Source organism: Eptatretus burgeri, chromosome 5, assembly GCF_056783735.1.
Source record: "Eptatretus burgeri isolate ZD-2024b chromosome 5, Ebu_testis_v1, whole genome shotgun sequence".
Lineage (NCBI taxonomy): Eukaryota > Metazoa > Chordata > Myxini > Myxiniformes > Myxinidae > Eptatretus > Eptatretus burgeri.
The window spans coordinates 27,011,201-27,029,793 of NC_140965.1; the positions used below are offsets into that span (position 1 = coordinate 27,011,201).

Genomic DNA, 18,593 nt, shown 5'->3' on the forward strand with positions numbered 1-18,593 from the left:
GTCACTGAAAGCGAACAGACGCAATATTAGTGTTGGTGCCATTCGCCATTATCTTTCCTCTCAGGAAAGGTGAATTTATGGCGTCCAAACTTTTACTACACACATCTGAATTTGGATTGATTGCATGACTACTCCGGTTGGTATCACAACTATAATGCTGGAGGTGAAGTGTTAGTAAGTTTTATTTGCAGTAAAACTATAATGGGTGAGTAATTTTACTCAGTTCCGTTATCACTCATAATTATCTTGCCAAAACGAAGTTTTTGCAAGATATGTTTTTTTTTTAAATTTTTTTAATTTTTATTTTTGTTTGTCTGTAATCACGTATCGATCACTCTGCAGAGCACAGTTATCATTGGAAATTTTTGTAACTTCGCATATCAGAGTCCTATAGAGGTCCCTTTCAGCGCATAAAATTGTCAAGGTCAAAGGTCAAGGTCACTTTGTCGCAAATCAGGGGAGTCGACGAAACCCTTATTTTTTGAGTAATTTTGATCGGATCGTCTTCAAACTTCATGGGAATATGGTTCATGGTCTGACGCTCAGCTGATTAATTTTTGGTGGCGATCGGCCTTGACCTTCATGGTTAGCGCTGGAGGTCGAAAGTTTTTGACCCCAAGGTCAAATTTTGAAAAGTTAGATACCATATCGAGTAATACCTCATATGAAAACGCTTGATAAGTGCTTTCCAGATCTGTCAAAGGTTTGACGCTATGACGTCATTTGATGACGTCATGACGAAAAAACGGATTTTTCATGAAAATTTTATTTCCTCAGTTCTCATCAAAATCTCTTGATATTTCATGTACAACGGTCCTGGAGAGATACCATAAACCATACGAAAATATAAAGGTCAAGCATCAAGATCGACGAAACCCTTATTTTTTGAGTAACTTTAATCGAATAAATAAGTCACTCATGTTCACATTTTGGCAAGATACTGGTCACCCTGGGGGTGACATTGTTTTTTTGTTTTTTTTTTAAATAATCATACTTTTCTTTCTGAAACAAAAGTAAATCCATAAGCCTGTGAGCTATATTCTTTCACAACTCTGCTGTGATGGTGGTGATGAGGGGATGCTCTTGGCCGTGTCATTTTTGATGGGCTTTACACTCGTATAATACAATTGACCAAATGCGCTATCGTTTGGTCGCAATAAAAAGGAACATCACCTCCCTTGGTGGAAAAACAATTTTACTGAAAACATAGTGTATCTAAAACAACATCTGTAACATGCATATCTGACAGTGTGCACACTGGTGTGAAATTTTATATTTCTGAAGAAAAAAAAAATACAGCACAGTCAATACAAGGTATGATTATATGAGATAGACGACGTAGGGCCACCCTGAGGCCACCTCAGAAACTCTGCGGCCACCGCACGTTTCTGTCAATTCAGGGGGGGTATGGCCGCTGTATCCTAGCAGTAGAGCAAATCCTCTCTTTTTTTATTTTAAGGAATATTACCTCGTATTGTCAAAATGAAAAGTTAATTTCAGCACCAATGAATATTGCAATGTTAATTCCTGTTCCTTTCCTTTTTGCTACTGATCTACTCAAGTGCCTGTTCCCCTCTGATCCTGCACAACAGTCTGCGAATCTGCTACCCTCTGCCCTTTCGCTCCTTCATGAGCCCACATTTCCGAATGTTAAAACAAACAAACACATTCAACAAAGGCAATATTTGCAAGCAGTCGCTATCTTCTATGTTAATAAATATCAATGTGTGTTACCTCACTCATATTGAATGCCTGTTCATCATAGATACAGAAGGCTGTAGAGATTGCTTTTGTAAGTGCTATCGTTTTCAAATTAGGAGATTGGAGCTATTTCATGCATTATTGGATACGATTTTCCACGATCTACTCTCACGGACTGATTAAAGTATATCATCAAAATATTGTCTCAGTTTTGAGGATCGAATATCGTCCGCACTAAAGAGTCGAAATCTGTTTTGAAATCTGATAATTTAAAGAAATAACAAGTCTTATAACTAATGCTTCAGTCACACTTGGCTCGGCGGCCGCAGGGTATAAAAAATCTATGGCCACTAGCAATTATAGGGTGGCCGCAATATTTCCACGGTCACAATGTAGCAGTCACATACGTTTTTATTTTTTGGGTAGCCGCATGGGGTATTTAGAAATTGTGGAGACCAAAAACGTGGTGGTGCCGTACGGCCTTTGATTTGATGTCACACGGTGACCTTAGGGCGTCCCTGCGGCGGCCATAGAATTTTCAAGGCAGACGCAAGGTAGGCGCAAGGCGACCGCAGGGGGGCCCTAAGGCGAACGTGGAAATAGTGCGGCCGCCGTAATTTTTTGGGGGTTGGCAAAATTCATTTTTCATTGATAAGAGCCTACGAAAAACGCATGAATAACGCAAGCCCACCATACGCCCTACGTACGGTCGACGTGGAACACATCTACGTCATGGCTACGGCTTGTCGAATTGCTACGGCCAACCTAGAAATGAAAAAAGTTATAACTCCGCGCTTTAATTCCACGGAGACCCCTATGGCCTGTAAAAGATAGACAACGTAGGGCCACCCTGAGGCCACCTCAGAAACTCTGCGGCCACCGCACGTTTCTGTCAATTCAGGGGGGGTACGGCCGCTGTGTCCTAGCAGTAGAGCAAATGTGACTCTTACTTAAGCCGATACACCTATTAACTTTAAGCAAGCAAGGCTATTTTCTCACCTTCTCCATAGATACACAAGAAAATGTGAAATTTCCAAAGCATTAAACTTATCATTTTGACTGTTTAGAGAATTATATTGAGTGAACAAAAATTTAGGAATGTGCCAAAATGAACTAGCTTCATTGAGCAATATGATTTAATGCATTCACTGCCAGACCTCGTGTCCTGTCCCCCGGAGGGACTGCCTATCCAGAGAGTCTCCCAGACCTGTCTATATTTTCAGAGGTTTTGTGAGGTGCTCTACAGGGAATCAAAGCAAATCTGGTAAAAAAGTTATAACGTTTGCACGGACCCCGAACCGATGTCCCACGTGACACGTGCACAGAAGAGCAGGCAAGATGGCGGATTATCTGCAATGTTTATTTCATGGGTGATTGAACTTTGCGATGTCTCCAAGGTTGTTCTGCATTAAGCTGCAACTCTTTTGTGGATAAATTCATTTTATTTCATTAATTTCTGCATGCGGTGAAGACCAACTTTAAAGTTAAAGGAATCCCATATGATATGCAGTGACAGCCTGGCCAACTGTTCCTTATCAAGCATTAAATTGGAGTGCTTGCATGAGTGCTTCAGCCACTTACTTGCCGAACACCTTACAGTTGATAGCGGTACCGCGATGCATCCATCTGAGTGAATCGTTCACTCACTGCGGACGCTTTTGCCTGCCACATAATTCAGTGCGAGTGGTTCGTGCTCCGTCGCCCTGAGCGAGCGGTTCGTGCTCTATCGCCCTGAGCGAGCGGTTCGTGCTATGTCTCTCTGAGTGAGTTGTTGTGACATAACACCTGATTTCTGAGTTTTGCCGTATGAACGTGTTTTTTTTAATTAACCAGCCAATTTTTTTTTTCCACCAACCACACGCAGCTGTTCATAAAGACATATTTGTGAACATATCCCTGAAACGTCGATATAAATGCAGCGTTGTTTTTCGGTGAAAACTCATATCGTCTTCAGTTGTGCTACCCTCTTCTCACCATGGTACACTGAAGCTTGTGGAGGCAGTTGTCCTGAAACAACTTCCTTTCACCTCATGGAAGGCTAATTCAACTGAAGACAATCTCAGTTCCTTCTGCAATGCTTGCCACACGTGTGTGTATACCCTCAGGAGAGCCAGAAAACGACATCTTTCTAATTTCGTCTGAACTCTCAAACCAGTCTCCCTCCAAACCCAGGTGGCATCGAGTTAAGTCTGTTTCTTGTGAATGGTCCCCCTCCATCCCCTCTGTTCCCTCCCTGATATCAAATGGCCACACAGCTGACACGGCATGTGAAAAAGCTGAATGCCTAAACTCCGTGTTTGATTCGAAATCTTGTGTCTCAAACCCATCGCTTTCTGGACCCACCTTACCCAGTCACACACAGATGTTCGTGGGCTATGTGTCCTTTTCTCCTAAAAAGGTGGAGAGCTTGCTGTCAAACCTCAAATCTGATTCTGCAACCAGTCCAGATGAGATCAGCCCACATGTCCTAAAAATCTGCTCCTCTGCTCTTGCTCACCTTCTCTGTTCTATTCACCCTCTCATTTGCTCAAGGTCATCTGCCATCTGTTTGGAAATCAGCATACATGACCGCTCTGCATAAAAGGTGCAAAAACAGATCCCTGTAACTACAGACCAATCAGCCTTCTTCCAATCATCAGCAAGGTGAGGGAATCCATAATCGATTCAGACATTAAATCCTTCATCTTCTCTCATGGCTTGATTTCCGATCTTCAACTTGAATTCAGACCAGGTCACTCTACCCTGGATATGCTGCTTCTGCTCTCCCTACAATGGATGAAGATTCTCAATGCCAGACATGAAGTCAGAGCCATCTCCCTCGACATATTGCATGCCTTTGATACGGTCTGGCACCCTGCCCTGCTCACCAAATTGTCTTCCTATGGTATCCAAGGACATCTCCACTCATGGCTCGCAGACTTCCTCACCTGTCACAGCCAACATGTGGCCCTGAATGGAGTTCTTTCATCCCCTCTTCCTGTGCAGGTTGGAGTTCCTCAAGGCAGCGTTCTGGGCCCTGTTCTTTTTCTGGTTTTCATCAATGATATCTCTAACTCTCTGGAAAATCCTCTTTATCTCTTTGCTGATGACTCCACCCACTGCTGTACTATGTGGCATCCTACAGATCGGCAAGCTGCAGCCTCCTCACACTTTGCAGATCTGGATAAAAATCACAAGCTGGTCCAACACGTGGAACATGTCTTTTAACCCTGACAAATCTCACACTCTCACAATGTCTCTCCAAAAGGACCATCTGAAAAAAAACCCCATCTACTTTCTCAACAATCCACTTGAAGAAGTCCTTCATTCAAGTTTCTGCATCTCACTATCTGTCATGATCTTTCCTGTGAAAGCCAAATTTCAAACCTGGCCTCCAAAGCCAGTCACCGACTGGGCATCCTCCATCGTGCAAAGTCCTCCCTTGGCACACCTGAGCTCCTGACCACATGCAAAGCTTTCGTCCGTAAGCTGATGGAGTATTGCTCTCCCCTCTGGGCTGGTGCTCCCGCCTCTCACCTTTCTCGGCTTCACGCTGTGAAAACCAAGGCTTTTAGGATCATTGGTATCTCCCGCGATGAGGCTGGGTCTTTGGGTCTCTGTCTATCTCTTTCACTCTTTCATTCCTCTTTTTCCCCACCTTTGGAAGAAACTCCCACATGCTCTTCAATCCCACTCTTCCCTCCACTTCTTCAAAACAGCTGTTCACCTCTATCTCTTATCTTCCCCCATCCAAAACCATGATCTTTTGTATTCCCGCGAATCCACTCCAAACCCACCTCCTTCAAATTCCCTGCTTTCCTTCCTGAAAGTCGCTGTCATGTCAGGACCTGAAAGTCCCTGTAGTGTTCATCTTGTTTACCCTGTGTACCCTGCCACATCCCTCTCCCTTCCACAGATCTCCTAATGTCTCCGTTCCCCACTATTTTTTTCCTTCCCTCTCCCGCCCCTCTTGTCTCCTGCTCCCCTTGTTGTGCACTTCTGTGTGTTAGCTCTCATACGAGCCTCGACAGTGTATACAAAAACAAACAAAAAAAAGCTACTCAAGGTTTTTGGGTTGTTGCCGATATTGGCCAAGTGTGTGTGTGTGTGTGTGTGTTGTTTATAAAGCACAACCCCCTCTCTCCATCCCATTCTTGCTGTACCCCCTCCCAATACAGTGCAGCACACCTCTTTCTCTCTTCCCTCCCCTTTCTCTCTCTCTGTCTGTCTCTGGACATATTCATACAGTGGTTATGCCTGGATGGTCTTTGTTTCCGGACGTGTCCAAGCAGGGTTTATCTCCAGACTTGTCCAGGCGGGGTTTGTCTCCCGACACGTCCATGCACTAATTAATGCTCCACCGCACATCTCCTTCCTCTCATCTCGTACTGTCTTTCCTTCCCCCTCCCCTCCCTCCTCTTTTCACTCTCCCCGCTCTCCCTTCCCCACCCCTCTCTCCCTCTTCCCATTTCATTTTCTCCCTCCCCCTTTAGTATTTCCATCAGTGAAGTGACGTGGTATTTACTAGTTAATTCAATGAAATATTGTCCACTGTTGACAATGACAGCCTCTGAAAGCTTCAATAACTTTTAACATAATCATGTAATTTTTGTGAATATATGAATATCTGTCTCCACTCTCTTTCAAGAGAAATATCATTTTTTTTTCCAAAAATAAATCAAATGAAATGGAGTTGTATATTTGATTAATTTTTTCATTTATTTATTTACTAGCAACGACAACCCGTCGCTTCGCCGATGGGGGTGTGAAGGGGACGGGTTGGAGAAAGAGAAAGGGGGAGGGGAGGCAGAGAGAATGGAGGGAAGGCAGGGAAGGCAGGGCAGGGAGAGGAGGAAGGGGAAGCGAGGAGTGGGTGAAGAAGGGGAAGCTGGGAAGGGGAGAAGAGCGAGGAAGGGGGGGGTGGAGGTGGGGAGAGCAATTCCTCACGAAACCTTGCTATACACTGTGGGAGAGAGGGGTGCGAGAGACAGAGAGACAGAGACAGAGGTGAGGGAGGAGAGTGCTGCATTTTATTTGGAGGGGAGAGTGAGGAAGGCACAGACAGACAGTGGGGGGAGGAGAGGAGGAAATAAAAGAGAAAGGTGAGGGGTGGAGGTGGCATTAGCAAGTGATATGTTATGTTTAATGACCGAACACGAATAAATGATAAAACTCATGTCAGAACAGTTGTACACACAATGACACAACAGAGTTTTATGTTAACCACTGGCACATGTGCAAAAACTTTGATATCCCAGTTCCAGAAAACTAATGGTAACATTAACCAAAAGCATGGACTGAAAACATGGAAGCACCTCTCACGTACGACCTAATGATCCCATCGAAAACAAAGCATTGTGACCAGATATCATACTTAGCTACAAAAAAGAGAGAAGAAGGCATTGCTAAGTGAGATGTTAATGCCAGTGATTTTCGACTAAACAATGCAGAAATCAAGAAAATGACCAAATACCAAGACCTCAAGAATGAAGTAAAAAGATCCTGGAAACTGAAGAATGCCAAAGTTGTACCAGTGATAGTTGGAGCTATGGGGATGATGACAAAGAACCTCACAGAGATAATAAAAACCATCCCTGGGAATATTACTACAAACGAACTACAGTTGGAAGATGTCCAGGGCTTAGTGACGATACTGAAGAGAGCCCTCGGCACAAAACTTTGAGAACAGAAAACTTCACAGCTTGGTCCATGAATCGTGACCCCTGACTGAAATAAAGGTGGATTCTTTGAGCACACCCTGGGAGGACTCCATTCCACATTCTGAAACTCGCATATTAAGATACGAATCAATGACACACACACACACACACATACACATACACACACACATACACATACACATACACATACACATACACATACACATACACATACACATACACATACACATACACATACACATACACATACACATACACATACACATACACATACACATACACATACACATACACATACACATACACCAATGCCAAATGCCATTGTGGTAATACAGTTTATGTACATACACACATGTGCAAATGTGCACACGCATCAAGTAAATAAAATCAACAAACACAAATATTTACCTTGAAACAGTGTTCTTTGAAAGAGTATTTAGAGTGGGTAATTAGCAAAATTGAATTCAAAAATGTACTAAACCAGAGAACACAAAATGTCGATCTATACTTTATGCCTTCACAGCAAGAACAAACATGGCTAACACCTTGTACGATGGACCTTATTGTTTTTTTAAAGATGTATTGATGTCGAAGTGAGAGGTGGATTACAAATGGAGATCACTCAAAGCGATCCTTGCACATTTTCAGTGGATAAGACACCTCCCGAGTCACCCACCGTGTGGCACCGTGGGACCCAACAAAAGCGGAAATGAATGTCAATCGATGTAAGATTGAAAACACGTGTACTTTTTCCCAAAACGAACAACCAAGCAGCTTGGAGAGCGCTCGCGAAGTGGCTTAATCAGTCAAGCAAGCACTCCAACAAAACGGTCGATATGAAACGGCTTCCTTGGCACGCAATTGGCAGTCACCGACCCGTCATATTAAACATACCTCTCCGGGAGACACCTGAAATGTCACATATGTCCAAATTGGACAAATGAACACTTTTCTCAGAGTCGGAACTGCTTGTAAATTCGATTCCAGAACTTAAATTTTGTAATTATTTTTAGTTTAAGAGATAATTGTTGCAAACGCATATGCGGAAATGAAATAAAACAACGAATGCTGACGTCTCCAGGCATTTATCAACATTGCAATGTACCCAGCAATTCGTAGCTCTGATGAACAGCTTGTTCCAAGTTGCGGCCTGTTCCAAGTCAAGGTAAGGTTGAGCAGGCCAAAAACATGGCAGCTTCAGACCCCAACGAGATTACCCAGGAAACGCCTTTATACCCAGTGAGTGAGGTGGCCGAGGATCGCCTGATGAAGGATATAATTAAATAAGGCCGTTAATTATCTTCAAAAGGGGTGTTTTAATCAATCGAAACACCCAATTTTTACTCTTGCACTTCCTTGGAGTTTTCTTAACATATATGGAAAGTTTCAGGCTGCAAGGTTTTATGGTTTTGGAGTTATAGAGGAGACACACACACACACACACACACACACACACACACACACACATTGCCTTTTATTAGTATAGATCTGTATTTGCAGCACATGATTTGGGCATCTATATCCAGACCAGAGTTGATGTCAAGCTCTTCAATATCTCAACGACAAGACAAAAACCTTTTCCGCAATCAGAAAGATACACTTTGCTGATGAGCGTGCATTTGATGCCCATGCAGAAGCTTATCTACAATCATACACTTTCAGGTAAGTCAAGGCATGAGTCAGTATCAATGGTTTTAATTTAAATTAAAAAAAGAAAAAATCAAAAATGCCATATCAGCCCGCACTGAGTTAACCTCAATCACTTCGTTCATTTGTACTGAAAGAGTAAGGTAAATGCTGTTCAGTGAAGAAAATCACATACTGTGAATAGGCAGTACAATTATCAACAATGGGCATTTTATCACCACCCCCAACATATATTGTGGAGATAATACTGTCTATAAATGGACATTGAACCTGGCCAAGTATTGTCACAACACAACATGCAAGCAGAACTAAAACACTAATTTTAAGCAGGTCTCGTTGCTCTGAACTTAATGCATTCAAGCACTGTGAGTCAGTGAAAGTATGCCAAAGATCGTTTTGCAATTGCAGATCAGCCATCGATTTTGCAATGCACTGTATTCCATATATATATATATATATATATATATGTGTGTGTGTGTGTGTGTGTGTGTGTGTGTGTGTGTGTGTGTGTGTGTGTGTGTATAATTGTTATTATTAATAGTCCCCGTTTGACTTAGTCCAAAATGGGGGCTTATGGATTTGGTCTAGATTTTCATGTGTGTGCGTGTATGTGTCTGCAACCATATCTCAGACATTTATAGAGCAATTTTATTCGTACTTGGCATAAAGACAACATATGATGGTGTACATATGCAAGTCATATTTTCGAGATCAGATCCGAGATGGCCAACTGGTGGCCATTTAATTTTTTTTTAAAACCTGATGTTGAACACGTCCTCAACCATTTCTCGGACAAGCATTTACCGATGTTCAAATTTGGCAGACAGATAAGGAATGATGGCTTACATAAGCACCTCATTTGTTTTCGAGATCAGATCCAAGATGGCCGACCTGTGGCTATTTTGTCAGTTAAATGTGTCCCTAACCATTTTTCAGCCATGCATGGTCTGATTTTGTTCAAACTAGGCACAAGCACAGTTTCTGATGGCATATACGTGCATCTCACTTTATTTTGCGATAAAGTCAAAGATGGCCGACTGGCAGCCATTTTAGTTGTACATAAATATGGGCTTGCCCTTTAACCCCATACATCAAAATTACGAAAACAATGGGGGCCACTGACATTTTATGTCTTTTTTTACTTGAGTCTTTTTTTTTAAACTTGCATTGTACCCTAAAGACCAGTTCTCCATCAAATATGAAGTAAATGACAATGGCAAAGTAAAAGGATGTAAAAGATGAACTGGAATCTCAGACATTTACTCGCGAATGAAATGTGCCTTTCCTCCCCACCTCCCCTACGGCCCTTCCCGCAAGTGCAATATGTCTCCTACCATCCCAGCCCCCCTCCATTGAATGTAATATGTCTCTTCCCCCCTCTTTAATCCCTGTGAAATGAAAAGGAAGACACCAGGCTAATATCTATCTTCTCTTTTTCATAGGGGCTCTGGCAAAGTATATTTGTGCCATATCTTATCCCCATTCATTAAAAAGAAAGGCTTGACAAGCCAAAGATTTATGTTTCGTGACTAATTTTGATGTGTAACCCCTGCAACTTGAAAATAAGATACAATCCCTACTGTATGTGTCCACTTGCTTTAGTCTGTAAAATTTCTAGTGAGGTATTTATTGTGTCTTGTCCAGAAACCTCAACCTTGTGACCCAATTTGAGCTTTAACCCCAGTAAAATCCTGAAAATGACTCGTACAAATTTTTTTGCCTCATCTTGATCGGGACTGTTTGAAAACGTTTTTTTTGGCCAATTTTCATCTCAATTGACTCCAATGCAGGGGGTGACAAGGCAGAATGTGTGATGTTTCACTTTAGACCACTTGAAATTCGAATGTCATCCTAAATCAATGAAAAAAAACAAAAGAATGTGTCTGGGCATAATGGAGCAATGTACATTATGTACCACTATACCTAATTTGGAGTCTCTGTGTATTGCACGAATTAGTACCTAAATTCCAAATTTGAAGAGGATTAGCTCAGAAATGAAGTAATGGAATGTGATTGTAATTGTTGGAAAGGAAGAGAGAAACAGGAAAGAAAAAAGACAAAATAAGGAAATAACAATACCGTACATCTCCCCTCCCATCCCTCAACTTGTAAACCTCGTTTTCCATTTCTCTCCATCCTTTCCTTACTTTTTTTGCATTTGCATATTATTTTTCTCAATTTCTCCCCCTTTTTCTGTGACATGTAGATTTCCCATTGCATGACTCTCTCTACACTCTGTTACCACAGTTTCAGAAAGTGAAATGAAGTCACATTGAGTTTCATCAGGTGTAAAGGCCTTGCACATACCTTACATCAGCATGGAATTGTAACCAAATGTGTGAAAATATTGTGGGATGTCTCACAAAGCAAAAGGTCGCTACTTCAAACCACAGGGCTTCCATCTTTATCAATCGAATCACCAATTAATTTACGTGATTAATTTAATTTGACATTTGATGTCGGACCAAAGCATCCCTGGTTTGATTCACAGTCTGCAAGTTGGACACTGCACAACAACTAGGAGTAAAAGTACATGCCAAGTTGGCCAAAGATTTGTTTGGAGTCGAGAACAAACGTTTGAGGGTACTCAGCTTGGTTGATTTGAATATTGTACTAAAAATGATTTCATGAAGACAAAATTAAAGAAACAAATGGCGTACTTGATCGCTATTGTAATTCTCCCTTTTAAAAACCACGTGGTATCGTATGCATTCACAACCGCTATGTTGGCTTGATGTTCATTTTAAACTTTTTCCTCCCGAACAAGGTTTGTATTTTTATTTCTTCTCGTTACTCAGCTGTACTCAATGAGTCCAGTGTGTAGGAAACTCAGGTGCAAACAGTTTAGTCTCGAAAATGCAGTTTCGATATACAGCATGCTTCGGGGTCTTATTTGCTATACACATGAGTACAATGCACATGTATGTTTTCATAAGCAGATTGTTAATTTATAAAAGTATCTGAGGCATGCCTAATGTCACGTCCCAGAGATAGATACCCCGTTCAAGGTTGGCCTGTTTAGTGTTGCCATCTGAACTAACAGCTAATGGTATCGGAACCCAGTTTAAAATTCCACATACTTGATGTATTTGTCCAATGTCGACGAATGTCACTGTAATTCACATTAAAGGTACAAGGATGTCTGCTCGTGTATTTGTCCTGCTCGTGATTTATGTTGAAACTCCGCCATGAGCCTTACATCAACGTTTAAAAAAAAACATAAATAAATAATTAAATACAAACTGGCAACAAACAACGAATAGTAATGAAAACTATAATAATTAATTTTGGTAGAACAATAATGAGACGAATTGGACATTGAATTTAATCCAAGGTGATGGCGAAACTTTGAGTAAGATCTAAGTTGGGGAACGCGCTGTGCAGCGAGTAGGAACGTAAGGAATTTGTCTGATCGGGCTTCACTACGCGCCTTTGCCCCGCCGTGGGCTCGTGGCATGGGGTTAGGGGCCGCTGAGCATCTATTTCAGGGTATTAAGGTGGGAGATGATGTGTCAAGAGGGACAGGAGAGACCTGTGCTGTCAAACTAGATTCTGCTGGACACGTACACTGAAGGTTCTCATTTGTTCTGCATTTCCAAGCGCCACACTTCAGCAACTAGTCAACTGAAAGCTTCTTTGTTCCGAGTTCATGCCAAGTACAACGTTCAGGCAACACTATGCCTGTATAGTTTCACTTTGCTCAAGACATCTTTATGCCTTTTTTATTGTGAAAAAAGAAAGAAAGAAATGTTTTTTTTCTCATGTGAGATAGATTAAGCTCTTTTAGTCTGAATCGAGTTCTTTCAATAATGTTCATCTCGCCTTGCCCACCACAAAAAAGACTTTCTTGTGTTGCTTGTAGAGGTGAAAAATGGGCATTTGGTTATGTGCGGGGGATAAGCCAGGAGCTTAAAATAATTGTTGCAGACTGTAGACAGACAGCATTAGGTTTCAGAGGTGCATGAACAAGGAGTTGGGGGTCATTTCAAATCTGGAATAATACAGGTCTCCTCTAACCCCAAACCCAACACCCTCTGGCCTTTCTCGTGCAACCTTCCAATTCCAATTCCTAATGTAGAGTCGTTTTCAGTGTCCGCAACAAAATTCCAGGAACTGTCTCTCGTTTCACTAGCATTTTCTTGACTGGATCTTCTATCATTTCTGTTTTCTGTGGTTCAAAGGTGATTTTCAGGTATGCTCAGATTGCTGACCGACATGCACGAGATGCTGAAAACGGCTGCTGAAAGGCTTCTTGTGAGTCGCAGAGCTTGCTAAGAAAGCAGGGCTGACGTGAGGAGCTAAATTAAACTCTTCACTTAGAGGCCAGCAAGTATGAGGCCAGACCAGTGGTGCAAACGCAAGATTGCTGGTTCATTCGAGTCGAGTTAACTCCCAATGGAGGGGGAGGGGGGGCTTCCTGCTATTGGTGTTAACTCCCACTGGCAGCCTCCTGCAAGTGATGTTCGCTCCAACTGGCGTTTTCTCCCACTGGGAAGCCTCCTGCTGATGTTTCTAACGATTACTGGTGGTATTAATTTCCACTTTCAGCATCCTCCTGGTGGTGTTGGCTTCCACTGAAAGCCTCCTGCTAGTGGCATTAATTCCAATTTGTGGATTATTAATGGTGACACTTGCTCTCACTAGCAGCTTCCTCTTGATGGTGTTTGCTCTCACTGGTGACATGTTTCTGGTGTTATTAGCTTCCGACGGCAACTTCCTGTTGATGGTGTTAATGTTCACTGCAAGCTTCCTGTTGGTGATACTACCAACATCGGCTGCCTCCGTCTGGTGATGTTATCTCTCACCACTGGTGGTGTTGGCTACAATTAGTGGATTCTCACTGGGAGTGTTAACTCCATCTGGTGCATCAGCCTTCTGCTCATGTACTTGTACACCCAGTCTTTGTTTTTGCCTGTGGTACATATACATCTTAATGGTCGGCATTGTACTGACACATCTTGTTGGTGCAGTTCTAAGTTCTGGTTCTTCTTTTGACTGACCAACTTCATTAGATCACTGGAATAATAATGAATGCAACTGTCCATGCTAGTGTTTTGCCTGTACTCAAACTGTTCTGAACCCTTGCTTAATGCTTCCCAATTCTCCAAGTAACACAAATGCAGCCAGGTTCAAACGCAGCCAGGTTCAAACGCTGTCAAAATATTATGTACACAAAAAGGCAGAATTGTGACCGAGCCCCCTCCTTTTCACCTCCACCACCAAAGATGGATGGATATTGTTTTCACTCCTGTTTATTTGTCTGTCTGTGAGCAGGATATCTCAAAAGGATATGGATGGATTCGGACGAAATTTGGCGGACAGGTTGTTTGTGTGACAAGGAAGAATTGATTAGGTTTCGGTGAAGATCCAGATCCGGATACTGGATTTTTTAAAAGGATTCTTCACCATTGAAAGATAGGGGCAAAAACAATATATATATATATATATATATATATATATATATATATATATATATATATATATATATATATATATATATATATATTGATATCTAAAAAAAGTTGTGGACGGATTCGGAAGAAACTTGGTGGATGAGTTGGTTAGGTGACAAAAACAAGCCAATTCGATTCTGGTTCAGGTTTGGATTCGGATATGGCCTTTCAGTGGGATACAAAACATAAACTGTTCAGCCTGGTGGAGGTGTACGCTCTACAAAGTTCTGTTTTGGTTTCTCCTTTAGTGTTTTCTCTGCCTTGTTCCACCCTTTCTATTACGCTAATTTTACCAACTCACTCAGGTCCCCACACAACTTTGAGTGCATAATATGCATATGGTCTTTTCATTAAATCCCATATGTCCAGATGTGTTACTCCTTCCAAGTTCACATTACTTTCAAAGTTTATTAATTTACACGTACAAGAACAAGTAAAATTACAAAACAGACATCAGCAATACTAATGATTAGAACAATAATAAATATCACAATAATAATAAACAATTCCATTTTTATAATTCAAGATTACATAACTTTAGACAAGAAAACAGTTTAGTTCTCACATCAAATTATTACTGTAAGGTGAAAAGTTTTATGCCTTCATTCATGTAGCAATATGAAACAACAAATATTTTCAACAAATACAACAAAAGGCAAAAATTCTATAAAAACAGAGAGAAACCACATTTTATCCCAAAAGGTGGAGTTCATTCACTTTCGTGTGTGTGTGTGTGTGTGTGTGTGTGTGTGTGTATACACACACACACACATACACACACACACACACACACACACGCACACGCACGCACACGCACACACACACGCCCACACACACACACACACACATACACACACACTGTTGTTATTGGGCAGTGAATCCACACTATTTTGTTGCTTAATTTGAAAGAGATTTGGGAATCCATCAGACCATTGTTTTAATAATTATTATGATCTCAGCCCCCAAGTCAATCAAACATCCCATTTAGATGTCCTGCCTCACCTTAGCCACAGCAAGTGGGATGTTGAATTCTCGACCACCCCCAAGGCGAAACCCCCACGGTGGTCCACCGACCAAGCAAACTTTCAGTTGTCCCTCCATCGTCCCACGGATCTTCAGAACTCGTAGTGTGCTTAAAACACCCGCCGAGATGCGCCGCAGCGTTAACTATTCGATCCCGCCCTGCTCGACCCTCTGCGCCAGCGAATGTTCCGAGACGGGACAGCGTGTGTGCTCAGGCTGGTCCCGGGTGTCAAGAGGGGACGCGTATGTCAGGCTCCCGCTGCGCTCCTCCGCGCTTGGCGCACTCTGCCTCGCATCATCTTCTATCCTTAGCGGGAGCTTGCGTGGGCTGGGGATTTGGAGATGGGGAGGGGGAAAGGGCCCACGAATGAAGTTTCTATGATTTTTCAGGGGTGTGTGTGTTGTGTATGAATGCGTGTATGTATTTTAGTATTGTGTGTATGTATATGTATATGTATAGATGTATGTATGTGTGTGTGTGTGTGTTTATATACATGTATGCATTTGTGTGTATGTAAGTTATATATGTGTGTATGTGTGTTTATATACATGTATGTATATATGTGTATGCATGTATAGATGTAAATGTGTATATATGTGTGTTTATATACATGTATGCATTTGTGTGTATGTATATATATGTGTATGTATAGATGTAAATGTATATGTATGTATAGATGTATATGTATGTATGTTGTGTGTATGTATATATGTGCATGTATGTATAGATGTATATGCATGTATGTTGTGTGTATGTGTAAATGTATATGTATGTATAGATGTATATGTATATATGTTGTGTGTATGTATGTATGTTGTGTGTATGTATAGGTATGTATGTTGTGTGTATGTGTATATGTGTATGTATGTATATGTATGCATGTTGTGTATGTATATGTGTATATATATATATATATATATATATATATATATGTGTGTGTTTATATACGTGTGTGTGTGTGTGTTTATATACATGTATGTAAGTTATATATGTTTTTTTTTTTTTTTTTTTTTTTTTTTTTTTTTTTTTTGTATACCTTGGTCGAGGCTCGTATGAGAGCTAACACACAACTCACAGCAAGGAGGCATGAGACAAGAGGGGCGGGAGTGGAAGGGACAAAACATTGGGGAACAGACACAGGTGAACTGTGGAAGGGAGAGGGATGGGGATGGGACGGGGAACATGGCGAGGGGAAGATGGACATTAAAGGGACTTTCAGGAAGGAAAGCAGGAGAATTGAAGGAAGTGGGCTTGGGTGGATTATCGGGGGTAGAAAAGATCGAGGATTTGGATGGGGGAAGATAAGAGGTGGTGGTGAACAGCTGTTTTGAAAGCCTGAAGGGAAGAATGGGAAAGAATAGAGTGAGGAAGTTTATTCCAAAGGCGGGAAAAAAGAGGAATGAAAGAGTGAAGATGAGCAGTGATTCGTGATTTTGGTAGTTTTACCAGAAGGGGGTTGTTGGCGGAGGTGTGTTTACATACATGTATGCATTTCTATGTATGTATGTAAGTTATATATGTTGTGTGTATATGTGTATGTATGTATGTTGTGTGTATGTATATATGTATATGGTATGTATGTATGCTGTGTGTTTATATGAATATGTTGTGTGTATATGTATATGTTTGTATGTATATATATATATATATAATATGTGTGTTTATATACATGTATGTATGTAATATATGTTGTGTGTATGTAAATTTGTACGTTTATGTATATGTGTATGTATGTAAGTTATATATTATGTATGTATGTATATGTATGCATGTTGTGTATGTATGTATATATGTGTATGTGTTTTATATACGTGTGTGTGTGTGTTTATATACATGTATGCATTTGTGTTTATGTATGTAAGTTATTTATGTTGTGTTTATGTGTATATGTATGTTTGTATGTTGTGTGTATGTATATATGTCTGGATATATGTATATGTGTGTTTATATACATGTATGTATGTATGTTATATATGTTGTGTGTATGTAAATTTGTACGTTTATGTATATGTATATATATATATATATATATATATATATATATATATATATATATATATATATAGTGTGTATGTGTGTGTATATATGTGTATGTGTGTATGTAGATATTTATGTTGTGTGTATATATATATGTATATATGTGTGTATGTATGTTACACATATATCCTATGGTATTTAGTAGTTGGGGAATGTACCAATGGAAACTCCGAAATTCTCATAAATTAGACCAACGCCATAATGACCAGATTTAAAGGGAAACGACTGACCTGGTTTTCATATTTTCTTTTTTCAGAATTTCCATTGGTACATTACCCGACTGCTTAATAACAACAATGGTGCTTCCTGGTTGTGCTTATTGGACGTAACACAATGTATCCATGTGGCAGATGGCACTTGTTGGGGCCAAATACAATCTGGCCTCAGCAGGCACTCTCAGTGGGGCATCAATAGCCAGTATACTTACATAGAAAGCTCTTTCTAACCACTGATTGACTGACTGATACTGAAATTTGGAACATTCCAGGTGACGCTGAAAGCTGAAATTTTGCTTGCCGATGGACATCGAAGCCAGTACACCAGAAGAAAAATCACCGAATCGTCGGACAACATCCATAAATGAAAATATAAATAAATGAAAAAAATGAATGTAAGTGAGCGACCCGAGACAATGGGGAAGCATGGTTCGTTATTGCTTACAATGTGTAAGCACACCCCGCTAGTGTATACATTTTTATATATATATATATATATATATATATATATATATATATATATATATATATATATAGATATCTTCTTCTTTCGGCTGCTCCTGTTAGGGGTCGCCACAGCGGATCATCCGTGTGATCCGCATAGTGATTTGGCACATGTTTTACGCCGGATGCCCTTCCTGACGCAACCCTGGTCGCCTCTTACGACACAGGGATATATATATATATATATATATATATATATATATATATATATATATATATACACACTGGTGAGCCAAAACATTCTGACCACTGACAGGTGAAGTGAATAACATTGATTATCTTGTTACAATGGCACCTGTCAAGGGGTGGGATATATTAGGCAGCAAGTGAACAGTCAGTTCTTGAAGTTGAT

At 40.8% G+C, this 18,593-nt stretch overlaps 1 protein-coding gene across 2 annotated transcripts in view; it reads right to left on the reverse strand.

The window, feature by feature from the left end:
• The window catches only part of LOC147026121 (synaptopodin 2-like protein), a 69,304-nt gene extending 53,507 nt beyond the window's left edge, over nucleotides 1-15,797 (reverse strand). Inside the window, exon 1 of one of the 2 annotated variants that reach the window (XM_085881232.1) lies at nucleotides 15,464-15,797. Coding sequence is in view for 1 of the 2 variants with exons in the window: in XM_085881231.1 (XP_085737357.1) it covers nucleotides 15,464-15,562 (99 nt within the window). In the remaining variant the exon portion in view is untranslated. The remainder of the gene's footprint in view (nucleotides 1-15,463) is intronic. The other variant, XM_085881231.1, reaches the window with a different exon arrangement.
• Nucleotides 15,798-18,593: the final 2,796 nt, after the last annotated feature.